The sequence below is a fragment of the Chelonoidis abingdonii genome, chromosome 1 (assembly GCF_003597395.2).
Source record: "Chelonoidis abingdonii isolate Lonesome George chromosome 1, CheloAbing_2.0, whole genome shotgun sequence".
Classification (NCBI taxonomy): domain Eukaryota; kingdom Metazoa; phylum Chordata; order Testudines; family Testudinidae; genus Chelonoidis; species Chelonoidis abingdonii.
The window spans coordinates 262,361,875-262,387,302 of NC_133769.1; the positions used below are offsets into that span (position 1 = coordinate 262,361,875).

The following is a 25,428-nucleotide window of genomic DNA, read 5'->3' on the forward strand; positions in this document are numbered from 1 at the left end:
CTTTTCTCAGAGAAAATGGACCCTAGACTCCAGAGTCTAAAAGACAATCGTATTATCATGCGTTCCCTTGGGATGCATACCCCGCAGACCCAACGCAGGTCCTTCCGGGCCCAACCACAGCGCCCTTACCCCCCGTCCCGACCTCGACAAGACTTTAGTAGGAGGCAGGGTCGCGGGAACCGCAGAAGGCAGTCGGGCTCTCAAGGAGGCCAAAATAATGGTCCTGCCAAACCATCAGCGGGACCAAAGCAAAACTTTTGAAGGTGCGACCAAGAGCAGAGAACCAGTCTTTTCCCGGAATCCTCTCCAGTTTTCCAATCGTCTTTCCTCCTTCCTCCCTGCCTGGGCCCAATTAACATCAGACTGTTGGGTCCTCCGCACGGTGGAGTTTGGATACCACCTCCAGTTTATTTTGCCCCCTCTCCGTCCCTCTTCAGGGACCCCTCTCATGAGTAACTCCTCTCGCAGGAGATCCGCATGCTCCTCGAAATCGGAGCTATAGAGGAGGTGCCGGAGGAGTTCAGGGGCAAGGGGTTTTACTCCCGATACTACTTAATCCCCAAGGCAAAATGAGGTCTCTGACCCATCCTGGACCTCCGCGGTCTCAACGCCTTCCTAAAGAAGTTGAAGTTCCGCATGGTGTCCCTGGGGACCATCATCCCATCCCTGGATCCGGGAGACTGGTACGCTGCTCTCGACATGAAGGATGCATACTTTCATATCTCCATTTATCCTCCGCACAGACGGTACCTGTGGTTTATGGTACATCATCGACACTACCAATTTACAGTCCTCCCGTTCGGCCTCTCCACTGCCCCATGCATCTTCACGAAGTGTATGGCTGTGGTGGCCGCCTCCCTCCCTCGTCGACGCATCTGTGTTTTCCCCTACCTAGACGACTGGCTCATCCGCGGGACCTCCGAGGCTCAGGTCTCCAGACATGTTGCCATCGTCATGGACCTATTCGAGCGATTGGGCCTCATGGTCAATATAGGCAAGTCCACTCTAGTGCCCACTCAAAGAAATCGAATCATTGGAGCCGTTCTAGACCCACGCTTGCAACAGCCTACCTCCGCCTATCCCAGTTTCGGTTCAATAGTCGCGCCATAGAAAGCCTTCAGTCCTTCCCGACGACCTCGGCCCATGCCTGCCTCAGCCTCCTCGGCCATATGGCTGCATGCACTTTCATGACCAAGCACGCCAAACTTTCGCCTTCGTCCCCTTCAAGTCTGGCTGGCCTCCATTTACCGCCCACACAGGGATGCCATAAGACATGGTCGTCACGGTTCCTCAGAGTGTCTGTAGGCTCCTCAGCTGGTGGCTGACAACCTTCCCGGTGTGCGGAGCATGCCCGTTCCACCCGAGACAACCGTCTGTATCCCTAACAACAGACGCGTCGTCTCTTGGCTGGGGACTCACATAGGCATCGTCGCATGCAAGGCCTTTGGTCTGTCCAGGAGCTGACGTTGCACATAAACATTCGGGAGTTACGAGCGGTCCGCCTTGCCTGCCCAGGCCTTCCTTCATCTTGCAGGACGTTGCGCTCTAGTACTCACGGACAACACCACGCGATGCACTACATAAACAAGCAGGGAGGACTCGTTCTCTCCCCCTCTGTCAGGAAGCGATTCAACTGTGGGAATTTTGTATAGCCCACTCTATAGACCTAGTGGTGTCCTTCTTCTGGGAGTCGCAGAACACTCTAGCAGACCAGCTCAGCAGGTCATTTCTCGGCCACGAGTGGTCGCTTCGCCCGGACGTAGTTCATTCGGATCTCCAGACGTGGGCTTTCCCCGCATAGACCTCTTCACCTCCCAAGCAACCGGAAGTGTCAGAGGTTCTGCTCCTTCCAGGGCCTCGCCCCAGGCTCGATATCGACGCCTTCCTAAGTCTGGCAAACACACCTGTCTACGCCCTTCCCACCCTTTCCGTTGGTGCACAAGTTCCTCGTGAAACTTGTTGAAGGGACAGAGCTCGTCTGATCTGATCGCCCGCGTGGCCAGGCAACACTGGTACACCCGTTGCTAGACACTCAGTTAGCCAACCTGATCACACGCCTCTATTCAGGACCTGATAATTGCAGGACCGGCAGGCTTCTCCACCCAAGACCTGCAATCCTCCATCCTTACGGCGTGGCTCCTGCTTTGCGTTAACTTCAGCAGAGTTGCGCTGTCCACCCCCGGTGCACGAGGTACTCCTGGGCAGCAGAAACCCTCCACTCGAGCCTACATACTGGCCAGAAGTGGAAACGGTTTCTCTCTAGCTGGTTCAGGAGCGGAAATGCAGCCATCCTACCGGGGTGTTCCCATCCCCGCGATACTTAGATTACCTCTTGATCTCAAGCAGCAGGGCCTCCGTTATCATCTTTGTGAGTACATCCTAGCGGTCTCTCTAACCCTCCACCCGGAGAAGGCACTTACTCTCGTTTTCTCCCACTCTATGGTCTCGAGGTTCCTCAAGGGGTGAATGCCTTTTTCCCCTTGGTGCAACGCCACCGCCCTGCCTGGGACTCAATTTAGTTTTGGCAGGACTTACGCCCCCCCGTTCGAGCCCTTGGTGACCTGTCTCCCTCCTATAATTAGCGTGGAAAAGGCGTCCTTGTAGCCCATTACATCGGCTAGGGAAGTCTCGTGAGCTTCGGGCTCTAATGTGGACCCGCCTTACACGATATTCCACAAGGACAAGGGCAGCTACGCCCGCATCCTGCGTTCCTCCCAAGGATGGTTTCGTCTTTTCACTTAACCGGACATATTCCTCCCGGTCTTCTTCCCAGCCCCATGCATCACGAGGACCAACAGTTGCACCTGAACGTCCGTCGGGCACTGCCTCTATTTTGACCGCACGGGTCCTTCAGTAAAACGTCCCAACCTTTGTTGCGGAGGAACCGGATGAGAAGGACACCCGTCTCTCCCAGAGGATTTCGTCCTGGTGACGGCATGCATCCGGGCTTGCTATGACCTTGCTCACGCCTCTCGGGCCACGTACCGCACAGTCCGTAGAGCCCAGGCCTCGTCGCCGCTTCCTAGCTCGAGTGCCTATCCAGGAGATATGTCAAGCGGCTACATGGCTCGGTACACACATTTACTTCTCATTATGCCCTGGTACAACAGTCCAGTATGATGCAGGCCTTTGGCCTGGCAGTCTTGCACTCTGCAGTTTCTCAACTCGAACCCACTCACCTAGGTAAGCTTGGGATTCACCTAATGGAGGATATGAAGCAAGCACTCGAAGAAGAAAAGACGGTTACTCACCGTTGTAACTGTTGTTCTTCGAGATGTGTTGCTCATATCCATTCCACACCTGCCCTCCTTCCCCACTGTCGGAGTAGCCGGCAAGAAGGAACTGAGGAGCGGACGGGTCGGCAGGGGTATATATTTGGTGCCATAGCGGCGCCATGCCAGGGGGCGCCCAGCCGACCCGCCAGGTGTTGCTAGGGTAAAAATCTTCCAACGAGCGTGCACGCGGCGCGCGCACACCTAATTGGAATGGATATGAGCAACACATCTCGAAGAACAACAGTTACAATGGTGAGTAACTGTCTTTTTTACCTATGTACTTGGCACTGATGAGAGTGCTGTGTCCAGTGCTTGTGCCCACAATTCAAGAATGTTGTTTATAAAGTGGAGAGGGTTCAAAGAAGACCACAAGAATGATTAAAGCATGCTTTACAGTGATAGACTGAAGGAGCTAAGTCTACTTAGCTTATCAAAGAGAAGGTTAAGGGGTGATTTGATTACAGTCTATAAGAATCTACATGGGGAACACATATTTAATAATGAGTTCTTAAATCTGACAGAGAAAGGTATAACAAGATCCAATGGCTGGAATTTGAAGCTAGACAAATTCAGACCGGAAATAAGGCATACATTTTTGACAGTGAGGATAATTAATCACTAGAACAATTTACTAAGGGTCATGGTAGGTTCTCCATCACTGACAATTTTTAAATTAAGATTGGATGTTTTCCTACAAGATATGCTCTAGAAATTATTTTGGGGAAGTTTTATGGCCTGCATTGTACATGAGGTCAGACTAGATGGTTCCTTTTGGTCTTGGAATCTATGATACTGGATAGGATTTTAGCTCCTAAGTGCTGAAATCCCTTTAGAAAATGAGATTTAGACTTCTTATCCATTAGGTGTTGCATCACTGAGTGCACCAATACCTTCAAAAATCTGGGCCTATGTGCCTAACTCAGGCACCCAAGTTTGAATTGTTGGAGTACTTTAAGGGCTGGTCTTCACTACTGCAGTAATTCAATGTAAGTTATGCTATTTCAGTTTTGTGAATAACATATCTGAAGTTGACGTAGCTAGATTCACTTACCTTGGCATCTTCACTGTGCTGTGTTGACGGGAGACACTCTCCCGCCGATTTCCCTTACACTTCTCAGGAAGGTAGAGTACACAAATTGATGGGAGAGCATTCTCCCATCAATCTAGCATGCCTTCACCAGACCTGCTAAATCAACACCGCTGCATTGATCACAGCAGTGCAGAATTAGCCAGAAGTGTAGATGTGGTCTAAATAACAAAGTAGAAGCCTGGCAGTCACTGGAGGCGCTGCTAAATATCCCTGTAGAGTCATTGCACCATGGTTTTATTCTGGTCTTTCTTTTGTGTAGGAGAAAAAGGTGGGCTCATGGACCAACAGCTGCAATTTTTGTAGAGCAGAAAAGTGAATGTGTTTTCACAATACAAACTTGACAGCCCAAATAACTTTAGTAGTTCAATTCAATACACTCACTTAAGTTTTGTGAGCAATTTTAAGTGATTATTTTTTCACTGGTTTAAATTAAGCTTGTCACAGACTTGGAAGCCTCCGGGATATTAAATTTTAAAAAAATATAAATGAATTAGTGCTTCTGAAAGTTGCTACTCAACCCTGGAACACTGAATCTGTTTATCTGCAAAGCAAGCCCACCACTGTAATTCAACAATAACCTGGACAGACCACCTCTGCAGGTGTGTGTGGAAGGATCGTTTTATCTCAATTTTATATCACTAGTTTTCTTCAAAATTAGGGTCCTGATTTGGAAAGCACTTGGGATGCTTTACTTAATTAGAGCTAATATAAATAACAGTGACAAACATTGCTAAACATCTGTGTTTAAATATTCGCTCTTCATCTGCTAATGCACACATGGCATGTATTACCTGGCACTCCATCTAGACCTGGAGAACCCACATCACCAGGTATTCCTGATATGTTTGAAACTCCAGGAAAGCCTGGAATTCCATCAGGCCCTAGGTCACCAATTGGGCCTCGTTCCCCTGCAAGGAAAATAATGACATAATTAATACCGCAGGAAAAAAAAGCACAAAAATTACAAGATGAACCAGACTTGGTACTCTGTGATTTTCAGAGATGTCGAGTAGTCCCATTAACTTCAGATGAAAGTATGGGTGCTCAGTGTGACACTGCATAAAAAAGGAGAGTGGTGACAACAATAGTGCAGACTACGTTACATACCCGTGATAAATCTTGTACAAAGCATGCCTTGTAAGATATCACTGGAAAAGTTATAATCTGCTAAGTATTATTATCCTGTTGAAATGTGTGTATCACCACTACATGTGAAGTTATGACATTTTACTGTATGCTTGTTACTAAACGTGTTCTGGGGTAACACCAATAAGACAGATTTACATTAAGACTAGCCAGCCATGGTATTGACGGGCCATTAAGGAGAATCAGCTCTTCCAATGGGATCCTCCTGAGGACAATGGAGGCCCAGTGATTCAGCAGGGCATGTAGAACATGTGATGCATAGCTCGATGTTTGCGCCAGTATTTTTCCATGCCCATGGACTGGAGTATAAATTGGAGATGGTAACATTACCTCCTTGCCTCATTCCTGCTCCACATCTCTGGGCTGTGATTTCTAACAAAGGGAGCTTTGACCAATGGAGTGAGGGCCCCAATATTTGGGATGGACCAGAGAGACTTATTGATATTTAACATCACTGCTGTTATCCTGATCTACAGACTCTGAAATCAACTGTAATGTATATGATTCATTTTAATCTTTTAATAACTCTCTTCTCTTTTTTATATTAATAAACCTTTAGTTTACTAAAGGATTGACTACCAGCATGGTTTTGGGGTAAGATGTGAAGTATACTCTGACCTGGGTTGAGTGGCTGGCTCTCTGGAGCTGGAAGAACCTAATGATGTGATTTCTGGTTTTAATCATCATTGATCACAGAAGTCTGTTTTTTCTGGGTGTTGCATGAGGGGCTAGCGGGCATGATGGGCAGGGGCGGCTCTAGGTATTTTGCCACTCCAAGCATGGGAGGCAGGCTGCCTTTGGCGGCTTGCCTGGGAAGTCCTCAGTCCCGCGAATTTGGCGGTAGCCTGCGGGAGGTCCGCAGGAGCAGCGGACCCTCTGCAGGCATGCCGTCGAAGGCAACCTGCCTGCTGCCCTCGCGGCGACTGGCAGAGCGCCCCCCCGCAGCTTGCTGCCCCAACCACGTGCTTGGTGTGCTGGTGCCTGGAACCGCCCCTGTTGATGGGAACTATCTGTGGCTTCATAATAACTAGTATCGTATTTTGGAAGTACACATCTGTTTCTGGCTTGGTGAAATCTTATGATAGAGTACATCACCAGTCTGGGGCATAAGCCCTGTATTCTGGCACTCTGACATGATATTGGCATTCTTAGCTGTGTCCCGTACCAGGCAGTGTGACACTCAGCACTCTGAAAATGAGGCTCTAAGATAGATATAACATTTGTTTTTACCAGTTCCAAAGCAGGTATGGATAGTTAGTTATTTCTTACCATATTGGATGCTAATATTCTTGTATGTGTCAGGTGCTCTATTGTATAAATATTGCTCCAAGCTAGCAAGTACTTGAAACGCACTGGCTCTGCAGCAGAAGAGCAAACACCACTGTACCAAATGTCCTACAAAATCAGTGGCTATTGATTCTTTTCTTTTAATTTTTCAGGGTCAATTAAAAATAGAGATATGTAGAATCCAGAGGACATTCTCCACAGATCCTAGGTTTTTAAGTGGTGGTAGTGTGGGCCATAACTCCTTGAAAACTATCCATTTAAGTGGGATAAAATAATACTATTGCAAATAGTCTTAGAAAGCCATGAAAATATTTTAAATCTATTTTTTCGTTAGTAAACAACTGACACTAACAAACATGATTGAAATTAGCTAAATAACACCATTTAAAGGTGAGAAGGCACAATGTATCTTAGTGATTACAAGAAAGCGGAGTATAACTGAACGTTTCCTGAAGGAAGCAGAGCTACAGCCATCACAGGGTGTAGGGAAAAGAACTAAGGGCCTGATTAATTCAGTGGGAATTTCAGGCCCTAACCTTTGGAAAGTCTTCAAACCATACAACTAACTAGTTTATACAGCTATTGTCATAGATTAATTTATGGACAGAGTGGGCTTTCATGGAAGGGCAGTTATGAGAGTGGAAGTTAAAATGGGGTGAGGTTTCTACCCTTAAGAGGGCTTGGCAGGGGGCCACTTTTTGATGTCAGAGAAGTGAAAAAAATTAAAAAAAAAAAAAAAAAAAAAAAAAACACACTTTATCCATGGAGAGAGAACTGATCAGCTAGAATTGTGCTATTATGCCTTAAATAAAATAGTTCCATATGATACTGATTTCATTAACAACTTCAGAAGACTACATAATACTTACCTTTAAACAGAATAATCAATGTTTACAAATATTAAAGTGTTTATTCCTTTGGTNAGGGGGCCACTTTTTGATGTCAGAGAAGTGAAAATAAAAAAAAAAAAAAAAAAAAAAAAAAAAAAAAAAAGCAACTCATCCGCTGAGCTACTAGATGTACCAGCTGTTTTTCTCTCCTTTTAATAAAATAGTTCCATATGATACTGATTTCATTAACAACTTCAGAAGACTACATAATACTTACCTTTAAACAGAATAATCAATGTTTACAAATATTAAAGTGTTTATTCCTTTGGTGTAAATGCTACTAGTGGGAAAATCAGTATTTTATATGACTTCTAGCTTCTGAGTGTTTAAGGGGCACTCAGGTCACATTTTCAAGCTTTTCTCAGCAACCAGGAAAGCTAGAAACATTTTACGTGCCTATATTGCTTTAATTCAACAGGGCTGTGATAAGAACAAACAGGAAGGCAATACTAAGAACATCTTGGCATACACTTGAAAAGTCAACGGGACAGGCTATTAGCTTTAAGGATCCTACAGCCTGACTCCGATGATGCAATCCTTGTTTTGCCAGAGTGGGAGCTTAGAAATCAAATGGACACCCTAACAACGAGGAGGGGTCAATTGTGAAGAGTTGTCCAGGGCGGGTGTCAGAAAAGGGAGACCGGACCTCCCACTGATCCAAGGAATGCTAAGCTTTAGGGCAGCAATTCTCAACCTGTTGCCCAATTAACAAAAAGCTGCAGCCCAGCTGTATGCTAAAGGCCCCCACTGAGCACGGGGTCCAGGTTCCAGGCTTCCCAGCACGGCAAGGCTGCCGGCCGGCCCTAGAGAGGATCTGGGGTCCAAGGGCTGCTCCACAGAGTCAGGGTCTGGGCTGCCACCCAGCTGCCCTACCACACAGCTAGGTCCAGGGTCGGGGCTGCCACCTGGCCCCACACAGCAGAGTCTGTGGTCCCTGCTGCCTGCCCTCTGCTCAGGGCTCCATTCTGCGGAGGGGTCTCTGGGCAGGAGGCACTGGGCATAGGAGGCTGTGGGGAAGGTTCGGGGGGAGAGGGCACTGTGGTTCTCAATCTGCGGCCATGTGGCCCACAATGACAAATAGGTTAAGAACCACTGCTTTAGGGAAAGGCAAGCATGCATGTAGAGTGGTTTATTGTTTTAAGACTTGTTTTCTCCGAAATGCTGCTGATTTAAATTAATACTACTCTGCTTTAAGCAGGCTGTCAGGTCACTGGATACCTCTCTCATAGCTCCTGGAGGGGAACAAACTGCAGGTACTGAACCCAAGTTAGGCTTGTGGAAGCAATCATGCTTAGCAACTGGGCTCGTAGCACAGGGCCCAGTCCGAGAGTGGAGAATTGCATGATTCCACCACAGAAGAGAGGAGCAGTTTGAGGCTCAAGACTGAGGGGTGCACTCAAAGAGACCAAGAGTGGTCAGAGGTGCAGGTAGCCCAGTAACTGTGACACTGAGGCTTTAAGAAAAACATCAAATATCACAAGACTCGCAGTAAAATCACAAGAGTTGGCAAAACTGGAACCCTCTAGATCAGGGATCTCAAACTCAAATCACCACAAGGGCCAAATGAGGGCAAGTAGATTGGCCTGAGGGCCGCATCACTGAAACCTTTTCATACAATGATACAGAAGTGTAGTCAAAAATGAAAAACATGAAGAGTAATGTAGTATGCTATTAAAAATCAGTGTTTTAACTTTTTAAAAACTGTAATGCGAAAGGGGGGTTTTAATAAACACCTGTAACTATTCCTTATGTGGTCAGTAACACTGATGATGACCTACACTACGTCTATCAACACAGTTGTAATGGCAGGAACTTTTTAAAGTAACTATTCATACAAAATATATTGCCACTTTTAACAAAAATTCTTCCCAATTACTCACAGCAAAGAATCATACATGCTGAACTTCATACATCAGATTGCTCATCTAGTCCATGAGGACCCCCCATTCCAACCCCTTCCCCAAATTCCCACCCTGGCCCTGCCTCTCCACCTCTTCCATGCTCCTCCTTCCTGGAAAGTCCTAAGTGCCACCAAACACCTGTTTGGTGGCAGGAAGTGCTGGGAGGTAGGTGGAGGAGCAGGGACACGGTGTGCTGGGGTGGGAGGGAGAAGAGGGGCTGGGGAGGAGGGGAGCTTGACTGCTGGAGGAGTCGGCGCCTATGGCGGGCCATGTATTTGAGTCCCCTGCACTAGATAGTGTAACAATAGCCCTATAAACATCATACTTCTGTATAATCTTGAAGCACCTGTGGGAGACTTGGAAATGACAAATAATGAAAAACTCTAATTTTCAATACAGTTAATACTTGGCATAGATTGACAACTGCTACCCGGACTAGCTGCTACAGCAGCAGGGCCATGGCTGAGTGAACTGGCTGTAGATTTCTTATAAACAGCTGTAACTTAAATTGCATTGGGTGAGAATGTATGCTAGCACAGTTGCCATGCTCCAGTATATAATAATAAAAAAATACAACACCCTAAACACTGACCTGGATTGCCTCTCTCTCCTTTCTGACCTGGCGCTCCTCTGGGGCCTTCAATAGTGTTCGGTTCACCTGCTTCCCCTTTGTCACCATAAATACCTGGGAAACCTTCAGTCCCATATGCATCTGGACCTGTTTTGGAATTAATAATAGTAAACTGCCAAATAGCTCAGGATTTCATATTGCTGCTATATTACATACTGAAAACTGTATTAAAATAATATTAAGGCTCTTAAACCTGCCAAAAGGAAAGGGATTATGATTTCAAGATTTGTCCCTAATCACCCAATTTTGAATAGGTTGCACCATTTAAGATATATTAAGTTTGGCCAAATCCTTGAATATCCACACAAAGTCCATCAGAGCCTACTGTTCACATGCTAAATTTCAGATGACTGTATTAAGAAATTGTCTTACAAACCCATCCCAAATGGAATTTATAATGGAATAGCCAAAATAACCTGGTACCTTTTATAAAAGGACAGAATAAGGGCCGGTCTACACTAGGGGAGGGGATCGATCTAAGATATGCAACTTCAGCTACGTGAATAATGTAGCTGAAGTTGAAGTATCTTAGATTGAATTACCTACCATCCCCACGGGGCGAGATTGATGTCCGCGGCTCCCCCTGTCGACTCCGCTACCGCCGCTCGCTCTGGTGGAGTTCCAGAGTCGACAGGAGCGCGTGCGGGGATTGATATATGAGACGCGATATATGGATCCCCGAGAAATCGATTGCTACCTGCCGATACGGCGGGTAGTGAAGGCATAGCCTGAGATTGTCACACATACCTAGGGAGCCTGGCAAGCCCTTAGTTCCTGGCAAACCATCCAATCCACTGATTCCTCGGAAGCCGGGTAAACCTGTTAAACATTTTACTCATGATTATCTTATTCATAGGTTCAATGAGTTGGTAGGATTCTTTGGTTGATAGAAAACATGCATTTGGCTGAAAATGTAGCTTCCTGTTCCTAAGGTAGCCACAAAATAATTGTATTATGATTTGAATTTACACACAAGTGTATATGCTTATTACAAACCTAACTGTGTATTTTCCTTGGTAAATGTATCTATTTTTCTATTATCCAGTAAAACCATAGAAGCAGCTCCAATCTAACCAGTAAAAGTTACACCAAGAACCAACACAAACAAAAGAAAACAAACCTTCCATTAATTATCTTCTTAATATCCTAGCTTTGATAGGATTCATCTTTATACCTTTTTGTAACCCCTAAAGCAGGATAACAGGAAGGTGGCCACACATCCTTCAAGTTCTGTATCAAGGATCTCTTGAGAAAAAAAAAAAAATCGCTGTGGGATTTTAAAAAACAATTTGAAAAATGCCTAATGCTTGCTGCTGTTCAAAATGGGGCATTTTCTGCCCCATGCCTGGAGATGAAAACTTACATGATTTAATTTATTAAGGGACATGGGGGAAATCCTTGATCTGGTAATTAATATTATTTATATCTTGACAACAAAGCTGTCAGTGTAGCATGCCATAAGTCAGTTACTTTCCAAGCCATGTATTCAGTATCAGTGAACTCTACCGCATCTGCAAAAAGAATGAGGAGTACTTGTGGCACCTTAGAGACTAACATATTTATTTGGGAATAAGCTTTCATGGGCTAAAACATCTACTGCATCTGATGATTATGTAAGATTATTTGCTCACTATCTAATGCGCTGCATGAAATGATATTACTCTCTGCTACACTGGAAAAAGTTGCTCACATTGTTGAAAATTAATTTGTTTTGCAACCATCATGAGAAATTAAAATAGTTCCTGTAAATTAGGTTCTTGACATATCAAATACTCCCCCTACAGTCAATGTGAGTATGCAAGGATCCTTATAATGCAAGAAAAATCAAATCATATAAGTCTACATTTATGCATCTGAGCTTTATAGAAAACCAGCATTTATTGGGAAGAGACACAGAGATCTGAAGTGCTAATGATCCTCTTTCTTCCTTGCCCCAAATGCACAATACTGAAATACTTAGAGTAAAATGGCTTAATTAAAATAGTTTTATAACCTGCTTGTCCTGCTAAACCAGGCCATCCGCGACTTCCTTTTTCACCTTGAAATCCAGGAATACCTGGGTCTCCCTGTGATCCTGGTGGTCCAACCAGCCCTGGGAAGCCTATAGGAAAAACAGATAATTAATTCTGGGTGTCCATGAAATCGATCCTATTGTATATCATAAAACATCGACTATACTACCTTCAGTTTTCTGGTAGCCAGTATGGGCAGCCTTATGGATAAACAAACAACAAAGTACCCTACATCAAAATTATGAAATAAAGAGCTAGTTTGAAATATGCTATGGGGAAAGAAACACACACATCCTTCTCCCCACCTTCCCCCAAAAAAGGACAGTATGAGACAGCAAAAAAAAAAAAATGCATTGTTTTACTATAATTGCAAACTTCATGCCTCCAGCTAGCTGAGAAATGCAGACATAGACAGTGGTGGGTGTTTCTATTGCTATTAGAAAAACAAATTTGAATATTTTAGACTAATTTCTGTGCCACCTTGGGCAAGACACTTCCCTTCTTTGTGCCTCTGTTTCCCCTTTCACTGTGTCTGCCTGGTCTGTTCAGACTGTAAGTGCTCTTTGAGCCAGGGACTGTCTCTCATTACATATTTCTACAGTACCCAGCACAATGGGGCCCTGATCTTGGTTGGGGCTTCTAGGCAATATAATAATAATAATTAATAATAAAAAATATATGGAGCAACATTTTTTCATGGTCACCTAATGGTAACAGATTTCTCAAGTTGCTGATTTGGATCCAGAGCAGAATCTGACCACTATCTCCCTTGTACAGTCAGCCAAAAGAACTCGTTCGAAATACCATGGCTGAAGGTCCTTTGGGGCATTTTGTATCTCATTTAAATTAGAGGGAAGTGCAAGTGTTAGAATGCTCCCTTCCTTGGGTATCATCCAAATACTCTCATCCCTTCTTGTACACTGAACACCATTGCACTGTGACTGTATTACTGTAAACAGGCACATCAATATCTTAATTAGATTAATTAATGACAGCTGATCTAAAAAATTTGAATATGAATTTTTGAGGATAAATTTTTCTTTTGAAAACATTCACATTTTTTAAAAAAACAGTTTTTGACCAGCTTACTGAGTGGTCAACATTTTTCAAAAATTTGAAATTTCAATGAAAAGCATTTGTATAAAAACTTTGATTTTTTTCCTGCACTTTCCAAACCAACTCTACTCCTAATCTTAGAATTGCTGCATAGTTAAGACAGAATGTAAGAAATATTTCACCTTTTTGCCCTTTTAAACCAGGAAAACCTTGGGTGCCTTTTAGGCCTTCAATGCCAATAAAACCAGGATCACCTCTTTCACCTTTATATCCTCTGGTTCCTTTCACACCTGCAACACCAGAAATGTTAACAATCGATTCCCTAAACAATCATCATATATACGCCAGGAATATTTGAATAATTATCAACAATAATTGAATGTGAAGGTGCCTAGTGAATGAGGCAGGATTCCTAAGAAAGCCCTTGCCTCATTGCATAAACAACACACTCAGAGCTGGTCTACACTGGGAACTTACATTGGCATAGCTACATCTCTCAGGGGTGTGTGGCTGTCTATATCCTGCATTCACCCATTTTACAAGACTATGTTAAATTTGTACACAGCATACTGTGTAAGGTATCATTTGAAAACTCATGATTTCCTAATCATTGTCCTGATAAAGTATGTGCGGTAACACTGTAAGTAAAGATATAAGATTCCACTATATAAACACAAGGGTCGGCAACCTCTGGCACGCAGCTGGCAGGCCGGGCTAGCTTGTTTACCTGCCGCGTTGGCAGGTTCGGCCAACCGCGGCTCCCATTGGTTGCAGTTCGCTGTCCCAGACCAATGGGGGTGGCGGGAAGCCACAGCCAGCACATCCCTCGCCCGTGCCGTTTCCCGCCGCCCCCATTGGTTTGGGACGGAGAACTGCGGCCAGTGGGAACTGCGGTCTGCCGAATCTGCCGACGCAGCAGGTAAACAAACTGGCCTGGCCCACCAGGGTGCTCACCCTGGCGAGCAGCGTGCCAGAGGTTGCTGATCCCTGATATAACATTACCAATACATGGGGCTGAGCATGGGGCGGGGAGATCCTGGCTGAAAGAGATTCAGTCAGTTAGAATGGTGGACCATGTGGTGAGAGACCCCTTTGCTTTGTATTCATGTCGCTTGTTAAGTTAGGTGTTAGTTGTATTCTACCTTTTATTTCCTTGTAAGCAAGCTGACTTATATGCCTCATTACTTGTAGTCACTTCAAATCTATCATTCTGTAGGTAATAAATGTATTTTGTTGTTTTATCTAAACCAGTATGTTTGGATTGATGTGTTTGAGAAACTCCTTTGAGATAACAAGATTTGTGCATATCATTTTCTAACAATGAATGACGGACTTTGTACAAGCTTGTATTGTCCAGGAGGGTGCTGGGCAGTACAAGATGCACATTTCTGGAGGAAACTCTGGAACTAGGAGTTTGCTGGTGTTGACATGCAGTGTACTTTATGGGTGGCTGGCTATTGCATTCATATAGTATTGCTGGGCACGCAGGCGGCAGCTTCAATTATCTGGGGGGTGCTCAACGCCCCCTCAGCCCCAGGTCCTGCCCTGCACTTCCCTCAAGCACCTACCCCACCCGCTTCTTCCCAGCCCTGCTCCTCCTCCTCCTCTTTCTGCCACCTCCAAGTGTGCCCCATCCCCACTTCTCCCCCTCCCTCCCAGCACCTCCTCCACACCTGTGAATGGCTGATGGTGGTGGGCGGGAAGCACTGGGAGGGAGGGGAAGGAGTTGATTGGCAGGGCTGCCAGTGGGCGAAAGGCACTGGGGAGGATGGGGAGAGCTTGGCTGCCGATGGGTGCTAAGCACCCACTAATTTTCCATGGGAGCTGTAGCTCTGGAGCACCCATGGAGTCTGCACCCATGGCTGGGAGTGATTTACATGCTGGATGCTGTGTGTGAGCAGACCAGAAGTGGTTGTTCTCACAGCGAAGCAGTGTAAAAGACACCCCAAGTTGGACAATTGAGGGGACACAGCTGTTTATCATTCCAGATTGTACCCTGGGTAATGTTAGTGTGAAAAATCCACACCGCCTAAGAGACATAGCTATGCTGACCTAATCCCTGGTGTAGACAGCGTTAGGTCAAAAGGAGAATTCTTCTGTTGACTAATAAGCTACTGCCCCTCAAGGAGGTGGATTTCCTACCCCAATGGGAGAAACCTGCGCTGTGAAGCTGCACTGCTACAGATGCTTTGCTATAGTGTTTTAAGTTTAGACAACCCCTCAGTGAGCTTGCCCAGCCTGGGAAAATAATTCATGTTGTTAAATGTGTTAGATGACCCATGTCAATTAACATGCTTTTAAACACTGCGTAGTTTCTAGTGAAGACAATGACAGTGTTGTTTAAAAATCCTGGTCAACTCTGGTTTTAAAACACTACTATTTTTCTCAGCCTAGACTAGTCCAAAAAAGAGGTAGGCTCAGCACTCTCCACCATGCACAATTAGGGCCAAATAACGATCCTACTAATGTCAGTGGCAGAAATGCCATTACAAAGCAGAATGTAATTTTTTAGTTGTATGCTGTTTGATTATACATATTGTCTAACACTTTAGTGCAGCATATTCACATTCTCAGCGAAGAGGTGATGCTGCATACTTTCATCTTGATGTGGAAAATGTAACACAACTGTATATCTCCAAGCACTGTGATAAGGGGACTATGAGACAGATTCTGTAGTCCCTGGAGGCACACAATACCCCTTTTCCAAGCAAAATGTTTATTGACTTTAGTGAGAGTTCTACGTGCATTAGGACTAAAAGCCAAATCCTGACTTACCCTTACATGGAGCTATCAGGCTGTTTAACCACTTACTCCTCACTACTCCAGTTTCACCCAGGCATTTACTGCAGTGGGACATGTTGAATAGCTCAGCGTGCTGGGGAGTTCAGACAAATGAGTTCCCCATCCCTATAAGCAACCCTCCACGGATTGTAACATATAGACATGTGAAAACAATATATAAAGAACAATTCTGATGGTCAATGAAATGAATACCCAATGATCCAGTTTCACCAGCTTCTCCTTTCAGACCTGCGCTCCCTGGTAAGTTTATAGTATCTCCTCGATCACCTGTTTCAAGCAGAAATAAACACAGAATGAGACTGGACTTCAATTCTGAATACAAATTCAATTTATTAGTGTTTTGAAGAACCTGTAGCCTTCAGAGAAAAGTGGAAAACTCACTAATGTAGCTTAGCTGTGCTACAATGGAAATGATGATAAAACAAACAAAAACAAAAAAGGAGAAGGAGATATGCAAAAAAAAAGTCATGGCCTCTCAGAAGGCGGAAACTAAACAAGACTATCTGGACTTGATCCAATGCACAACAGGCACTGGATCAGACCCTATATGAAGGACTTCATACAATGTATATGAAGGTTTATATATGAGAATAGTACAAATGGCTCAATGGATGAGATAGAAGCAGACTCACCAGTTTGTCCAGCAGGGCCAAGTCTACCATGATCACCTCTGATTCCTTCAATACCCTTTTCACCCTATTATATGGTTAAAAATGGACAGTATTTAATTAGAATGAACGTTTATTCAGTCATTAAAACAGCATTGCTATTGAAACACTATAAAATGCCAAAATACTTACACTTTTGAATTTCTTTAGCACTTTATAATTGATTCCTTTGGTTGATGTAGCCAGACTACATCAATAATAATGAAAGGCTGAATTTGCAAGCACTATTTCCTTTAAAATTGGGAACATGAATTGTGTGATATAGTTCACTTTCTTTGGGCAAAATCTTGCCGTCCTCACTCAGACAAACTCCCACTGAAGTCTAATGGGGAGTTTACTTAAGAAGGGACCATAGGATTCTGCCCTATACAACCAAGCGTAGTGGATGATTTTTCTTGTTAGGCCCTTTGTGAGTGGAGTTCTCCCAAGTGTAACTTATTTTGTTAACAAAGTATGCACAGAAATTGCTGGTAAATGAGAGTTACGGCTAGTCTACACTAGAATCGCTACAGTGGTGCAGCTGTACGGATGCAGCTGTGCCACTGTAGCGGTGCTAGTGCAGACGCTCTATGCTGATGGGAGAGACCTCTCCCATTGGCATAATTCTTCCACGTCCCTGAGCGGCGGTAGCTATGTCAACGGGAAAGCATCTCCCACCAACATAGCACTGTCTGTACTAGCACTTAATATCAAAGTAAGCACTAATGTGTATAAGCCCTTAGCGTTGATCAACCTACTTCTGTGAAAGAGACTGATTTGATTCTCTGACCTGGCCTCTTGCTCATGAAATTGGACAGCAAAATGGGGGGGTTTTGGTAGTGGCACAATCAGCCCCATCACGAAGGGCAAGCTTGAAGTAAGACCAACTTTTCCTAGCAGATTCAGTAGCAGAATTGAGAAGCCCCAATGAGGATTTGGGCCCCACATCAGTGAAAAGCCCATGGCTGGACTGTGGGTCATGTGGAGAAGAGGAAAAGGAGAAAATCATATTGGCATTCTCAGGACTCTATCCAGAGTACAATGGATAGCAGAGTGCATTTTACAGAAAGGACATTTCATACATTCCATTTTTATTGATTTCTGATATCTTTGTATTTCAATGTTCCAACACAATTTTAGTGGTGTATAAAACCTAGATCAGCCAAGCTTAACGATGGCATTTTAGTTGAAAAAAAATCCCAATGTACATTAACTTACCCTGATTCCAGTGGTTCCAGGGAAACCTCGTATGCCAGGAGGTCCAATTGCACCAGGATACCCCAGAACACCTGTCACTCCTTTAATACCAGCGTCTCCTTTTTCACCTTCAATGTGACTATTTGATCCAGGCAAACCTGGAACTCCTGGTTTGCCAGGTAAGCCTGGCATTCCCTTACTACCTGTAAGAACACCAGTACAAAATGTAACATCAAGGGAGGTTCACATGACAGGTAGTTCCATCCATGTTAGAACTTTCAGGTCAGTACTATGTCTTTAGACAAAGAGATAGAGAGCCAGGACTATTCAAAGAGACAGCATATTTTAAGGCCATACATACATTAGAAGTTTCTTACCAGATTAACCTATAAAAAGGAAAATGTCAAAATCCCTTTGAGGACACAAGGTAAAATAATGATGACTGTGGAAAAGACAGCACAGAACAGAATTAAAGATTCTGGTCTTGCTCTAACTCCATTTAAGTCAGTGGGTCTGACTCTTGGCTCTCTCAGGGCTTGTCTGTCTGATAAGTTAATGTGTAGCAAGCCAGGGGATAAATCCATAGCATGCTAGCTTACTGCCCACTACCAGTCTGGACAGACAAGCTCTTACGCTGGTAGTGCCCTTGTAGCAATAGAGTTACAGTGAGAGTCAAGCCCTCTGTTTTCATTGCCAGCTCAGCTGTGTTGTGCTGTAATACAACAGGAGGTGTTTACATATTAAGGATGTGGAGAGGATAACTGAAAAGCTTCTGAACAATACTTAGTAACTGGTAAGTAATCATGAATATTAAATGATTGTTTTGTTGTTCTTACCTTTAAAGCCTAAATTTCCTTTTAGGCCAGGGTCTCCTATATCTCCTTTCTCACCTTTAACCTCAAACAGCATGCTTGACATGATCTCTGGTGGTTTTCCTGCTGGACCTTGTTCCCCACGGTCACCTAAAAATAATAAAGCCTAGTCAACTGTACTGTATTGAAAATTACAGAGAAATAAATTGAGACAAGCAGCAAAGAGTCCTGTGGCACGTTATAGACTAACAGACGCGATAGTCGGAGCCAGCATGGAAACTTCAGCAGCTAAAAAAATATTAAAAAAAAAATACCCTAGACTAAAGCAGCATGAAGGCAGCATACTCAAAACACTAGAAGATATGAAAAATAAAACTTGAAGTTGAATGTACAAGCTTAACTCTGCCCCCTTGTGCATGTTCATTCCATTGCAGTCTAATTACGTGAGCATATACCACAGGGGTCGGCAACCTCTGGCATGCGGCTTGCTAGGGTAAGCACATTGGTGGGCAAGGCCAGTTTCTTTACCTGCCACGTCAGCAGGTTCGGCTGATTGCGGCTCCCACTGGCCACGGTTCGCCGTCCAAGGCCAATGGGGCTGCAGAAAGCTGTGGCCAGCACATCCCTTGCCCGCGCCACTTTCTGCAGCCCCCATTGGCCTGGGACAGCGAATCGCGGACAGTGGGAGCCGCGATCATCCGAAGCTGTGGATGTGGCAGGTAAACAAACTGGACCGGCCCACCAGTGTGCTTACCCTGGCGAGCCACGTGCCAGAAGCTGCCGACCCCTGATATACTATTTCTCAGACAACGCGAGAGAAACCTGGTGCCCAAAGTCAGTCTAAGTAAGAGTGGCCTGTTTTTCATAGTTGCTAAGCACTCACAAACCACACTGAAGTTAATAGGAGCTAGCGCTGCTGACCACCTTTGAATATCAGGCATTTTTACTTAGGTGCTTAACTTTAGGCAACAAGGTTTGAAAAATTTGGCGTTAGATAATATGTGATCATGCGTCTGACAAAGTGGGTATTCACCCATGAAAGCTCATGCTCCAATACGATTGTTAATCTATAAGGTGCCACAGGACCCTTTGTCACTTTTTACAGATCCAGCCTAGCATGGCTACCTCTCTGATACCATTTACTGTTGGTTACTCAGAGAGAAGCACTGTATGTTAGTTGTACTCTTTGATCTAGAATGCGTTATCCTGAGAGCAATTTTCTCCTTTGGCCATTTGCTAAACTATCACAAGGTATGTACTGCTAAGTTTTATAATCTTAGGTCCAGCTCATGACATTCCATAATCTTTGGTCCAGCACATAATACTCATGGTATTTTATACCCACTGCCAACTTCTAGTAAGCCTCACTCTAAGCCCTTAACACTTAATGCTTAAGACCTATGGCCAATCCTGTTTTAATACATATATTTTGGTTCTTCTACTTGCTGTTACAGCTGCAATTACTTCCATCATTATTTCTATAAGTATGTTTACCAGATAGATTCTATATTATCCAAGATCAGGGATCAACAGGCAACATTAAGAAAAATTAGAATGTTACTAATTTAACACAGCTATATCTTAAAAACAGCTTGAAACTCCCTCTTCTCACCTTTGATATTGCAGGCCATCAATTCATAATGGGTTTATTTAAGAAACAATAGCACATAACATGGGGGGTATTTATACCAATCATGCACTGGGATGCATTGCTTCTCAGGAAGTACTACTATTTGGTATAACAACGTAATAAGCCACTGCCTGTCAGAATTAGATAAACAAGAAGCCCGGAGATTTTCTTTATATATCTTTCAGAATGAATTAATACCAGTTCAGTTTGAAGCTTTGAAAAAACAGTGTTTATACTTTATTGTAACCATGAGGACACCTAGTTCCATTCCTAGTACTATAGTTAGCTATGTTAACTGCCATTCATTCATGATACAAGAAGTCCTGGACTAAATTTAAGTGCAGGAAGGCTGGGCTTTTCCAGGACCTCCTTTGTAGTAATGATAGTAACTTTAACTCAGGAATTCTATGTCAAAAATATATTGTTTTAGCATTTACATCCTGGCAGAATTTGCTCTCACACATGTAAGACACAAACAATCAGTAATATTAGAAAATGCAGATATAAATACCTTTCTGGCCTGCTTCCCCCTGTAGACCTTTAAAACCTTGGTTGCCAAAAGAGCCGACTTCGCCTTTGAGTCCTTTCAGCCCTGGTTTTCCTTTCTGGCCTAACATACCTTTGAAACCTCCAATACCAGGTGAACCTTTAGCACCTTTAAAGAAATGGGGAAGAGAAATTTAAAGCCAAACCAAAACCAACTTCATCTATTTTCTAAAATGAGTAGCTGTAAGATAAAGACGCTCCTCCATTCCTTATTTCTACTAATAAAACCCCTACCCTCCCAATTACTCTGCCTCACAGCTTTAATGTTCTTTCCTTCAGCCTTCACATCCATATTCTTGCTAAATTTTGTTGTTTCCTTCTCTATCAAACCTTTAAAAATCTGTTCTTTTTCTCCATTCCTACCACTAAAACCCTCTCCATGCCATGGTCATCTCTTCCCTTAACAAATGGAACCTGCTCACAGCTAACTGCCCTCTATCTTACTTTTCTTCCTTTGGTGTACCCAAAACAACACTGCTAAGGTCATTTTCCTTTCTGGCTATTCTGAGCACACAGTTCTCCCTCCAAAATTCCTCCAGTGGCTTCCCCTCTCCTCCTGCATCAAATTCGATCTACTCATCGTCACCTTCAAAACTTTGCTCAACTCCACCCCTGTGTCTAAGCCAACACCCATTGAAGTTGATAGATACTTCCATTGCCTTTGCTATGCATTGGGTCAGACCCTTATTCTCTGCTCCCATTTCTGCCTTCGTCTCACTAATTCCACACACTTATCTATTTCTTCTCTCTCAAATTCTCCTTTTTTTTGCCTTCTCCTACTTTGGGGACACCCTCTATGCTTACAGCAGCCCGCTGGTCTCTGTATAACCACTACCCTCCGAATCCTTTTTTCAAATCCCTTCTTAAAACCCATGTTTTTTGTGATGCTTTCCTATGCCAATCTCTTCAGTAGCAAAGTATCTTTGTGCCTGTTTTCATTGGAGTTGTTGTCCCATGTTCAAATTTAGGCCTAAAAGCCTTGTCCCCTTAAATATGTGTAAACTTAGATTCCAAAGCCGAGAAAAGTAACATCCGGAGAGTTATCAGAGGTTTAAGAAGCCAAGAACTTGAATAAGATGAATTAAAATGTGACAGCTATGTCATCAGCTAGTGTAAATGGTATGATGACCTAGTTCTGAATCTGTACAGCAGAGACAACACTCCTCAGCTAGGGATCCAGCTGAAGGATAGCTGAAGCTCAGCATCAGAAGGAACAGTATGGTGAAACACATTACAATAAGCTATTTTAAATCATGTTAGAACCCAGAGACATTGTGGTTAGACAACTGGTACCAGATAAGGTATCTCAAAAGTAAGATCTTTGCGCTAAGAGGAAAGTGGCCTGAATATTCTTTGTATTCATTGACATGGTTACAGGGAAAAAATATCCCTTGAATATTCAGTTAAGTTAAAAGATTTTGGGCCAAGTTGTGTCATGAAGGCACTGGCAGTCACTGGAAATGGTGTAGTACTGCAGTGCCCACAGAGGGAACTCCATGAAGGGATGTGCCTCCCTCCTCTAGGTCCCTGGTGTGCAAGTGGTGTTCAACTGCTTTACCAGCTATTTGGATGATGTAGCCTGATTCTCACGGTCTTTCTGGCCAGCACAGAAGCCTTGCCTCCTTTCTTTCCCCTTTGGGATATTTGCACTCCTGGGAGCAGTTCTGGTGTTCCTCTTTAAACCACGATTTGAGGACTTCAATAACTCAGACATAGGTTAGGGGTTTGTTACAGGAGTGGGTGGGTGAGATTCTGTGGCCTGCATAGCACAGGAGGTCAGACTAGTATCAGAGGGGTAGCTGTGTTAGTCTGGATCTATAAAAGCAGCAGAGAATCCTGTGGCACCTTATAGACTAACAGACGTTTTGGAGCGTGAGCTTTCATGGGTGAATACCCACTTCGTCAGACGCAGGTAGTGGAAATTTCCAGGGGGGGGCTATCACAGGTGAACGAAACACCAGTGATGGTTGGTGCACTACTGTGGTTAGGTCCTGTGAAATGGTGGTGTCGCACGTGTGAGATGATGTGGGCAGAGTTGGCAATCGAAGGTTTGTTACATGGTTGAAGTGGTTCTGAGAGTAGAGTTAAATGGTACGTGTGCAGTTGTGCGAGAGAATACCGTTCCAGATGCAGGTTGAGTCCTGTGAGCAAGGAATTGAGCTGCCACCCAAGACCTGTAAAGTCGTGGGATCATTGTCCAGGAAGGGGTTGTAGATTCCCATGATCCGTGTGAGGGGTTTTAAGCTGGGGGCTGGTATTGATCAGAGCCAGTTGGAGTCCGTTTGGTTCTTTCTTGGGTTTGTCCTTGCATAGGAGGCTTCTGGGTACACGGTCTGGCTCTGTTGATTTTTTTCCTAATTTCCTGTGCAGGTATTGTATTTTGAGAATATATGCTTGGTGGAGATTATTGTAGGTGTTTGGTCTCATGTCTGAGGGGTTAGAGCAGATGTGGTTGACTCTAGTGCTTGGCTGTCAGACATGGAAATCGTTGTGATGTGCTCTGGGATGGAAGCTGAGGCATGAAGGTTAGGCATAGCGGTCGTAGGTTTTCGATATAGGGTGGTGTTAATGTGACCATACATTATTTGCACCGTGGTGTCTACAACCCCTCCTGGACAATATCCCACACTTCACAGTCTTGGGTGGCAGACCATCCTTGCTCCAGACAACCTGCCAATCGAAACGTTCTCACACACTGCACACGTACCATAGTAACTCTACCTCAGGAACCAATCCCATGTAACAACCTCTCGATGCCACTCTGCCCACAGATCTACACCAGCGACACCAATCACAGGACCTAACCAGATCAGCCATACCATCATTGGTTCATTCACCTGCATGTCCACCAATGTATATACGCTCATCATATGCCGCAATGCCCCTCTGCTATGTAATCGCCAAACTGGACAGTCACTACGGAAAAGGATAAATGGACACAAATCAGATATCAGGCAATGGCAATATACAAAACCCTGTAGGAGAGCACTTCAACTCCCTGGCCACACTATAGCAGACCTTAAGTGGCCATCCTGCAGCAAAAAACTACAGGACCAGACTTCAAAGAGAAACTGCTGAGCTTCAGTTCATCTGCAAATTTGACACCAACATCAGCTCTGGACTAAACAAAGACTGTGAATGGCTTGCCAATTACAGAACCAGTTTCTCCTCCCTTGGTTTTCACACCTCTACTGCTAGAACAGGGCCTCATCCTCCCTGATTGAACTAACCTCGTTATCTCTAGCTTGCTTGCTAGCATATATATACCTGCCCCTGGAAACTTCCACTACCTGCGTCTGACGAAGTGGGTATTCACCCACGAAAGCTCACACTCCAAAACGTCTGTTAGTCTATAAGGTGCCACACGATTCTCTGCTGAGGTCAGACTAGTTGACCATCATGATCCCTTCTGACCTTAAGTCTATGAATCTATGAAGGATGGGACTGCTATTGTGCCTGGCTCTTGTGTAGGATGCTGTAAGGTAACAAGGGAAGCTTTGTATAGCCTACTCTGACCTTCAGACCCGTACTAGCATTAGGCACAATCTATCTCTTCAGGTTAGTGATCCTGTTGAATGAAAGTTGACTTGAAGTCCAAAGTAATGTCAGAAAGAGAGTCCTATGCAGAGTATGACCTCCCCAAGGCACACTGTGACAAAAAGTTGTTGCCACACTTTTAGAACAACTTGTGTTTTGCTTCACCCTACCCCACAAGGGATGAAATTCTGATTTGACTAGCTTTTTCTAATAAAAAGATACCTATTGTTGGCATACAATGAACTCTTGATTGGCTAGTGAGAGCTCCAACTTTTCTATGTGAAATGAAGTGCTCTGGTAAACCTGAACATTGTCTCAATGGGACCGCTTCTGTGGAAGGCATTGCTTGCTAAGTGCATACTTGCCAACACGTGAAAGCTTTGAAATAGGGATTGTGGGGAGAAAAAAAAAGAGAGGGAGAGAACCCTTTTAATTCCATTGAAATAAACTGGACTAGGGGTGAAGAAAAGGATTTTGGAAAGAATGAATCGTAAATAGTACCTATTTTTCAAAAGGGAAAAACAAAAAACAGGTATTGTCCCTCTCACACAGAGCTTTATCTCATAGGCTTTCTCTACCCTCATGCTTTAACTGCCAAGTACTGCCCGAGGAGAACAGTTATGGTGTTTCTGAAATATACTGAATCAAATTCTCTGTGGGCATAACTCTATTGACTAAAGCAGAATTACACTTGCAGAGAAATTGTTTAACAGAGACACGCTCTAAGCTATTGTATCTTTCTTAATGTATCTATCATTTTAAGATCTTACCTTTTAACCCTGGAAAGCCAGGCATTCCGTCTATTCCCGGGAGACCGGGCACCCCAGGTGTTCCTTGTACTCCTTTGTTACCGAGTTCACCTTTGTCACCGGCCAGACCTTTCATGCCCACTGGACCAGGAAAACCTTGGTCACCTTGGTCTCCTCTGGCACCAAGTGAACCTGTAACAATCAATGGGAATAGGAAGAT

The 25,428-nt window shown here is 44.2% G+C and overlaps 1 protein-coding gene across 1 annotated transcript in view; it reads right to left on the reverse strand.

The window, feature by feature from the left end:
• COL4A2 (collagen type IV alpha 2 chain) overlaps positions 1-25,428 on the reverse strand; it is a 242,093-nt gene that overhangs the window by 20,363 nt on the left and 196,302 nt on the right. The window contains exons 31-41 of the mRNA XM_075061499.1: positions 25,230-25,400; positions 20,888-21,031; positions 18,771-18,896; positions 17,956-18,137; positions 16,723-16,786; positions 16,283-16,357; positions 13,471-13,578; positions 12,214-12,321; positions 10,968-11,039; positions 10,182-10,307; positions 5,157-5,273 (exon numbers count right to left, since the gene is read on the reverse strand). Coding sequence (XP_074917600.1) covers positions 5,157-5,273; positions 10,182-10,307; positions 10,968-11,039; positions 12,214-12,321; positions 13,471-13,578; positions 16,283-16,357; positions 16,723-16,786; positions 17,956-18,137; positions 18,771-18,896; positions 20,888-21,031; positions 25,230-25,400 — 1,293 coding nt within the window. The remainder of the gene's footprint in view (positions 1-5,156; positions 5,274-10,181; positions 10,308-10,967; positions 11,040-12,213; positions 12,322-13,470; positions 13,579-16,282; positions 16,358-16,722; positions 16,787-17,955; positions 18,138-18,770; positions 18,897-20,887; positions 21,032-25,229; positions 25,401-25,428) is intronic.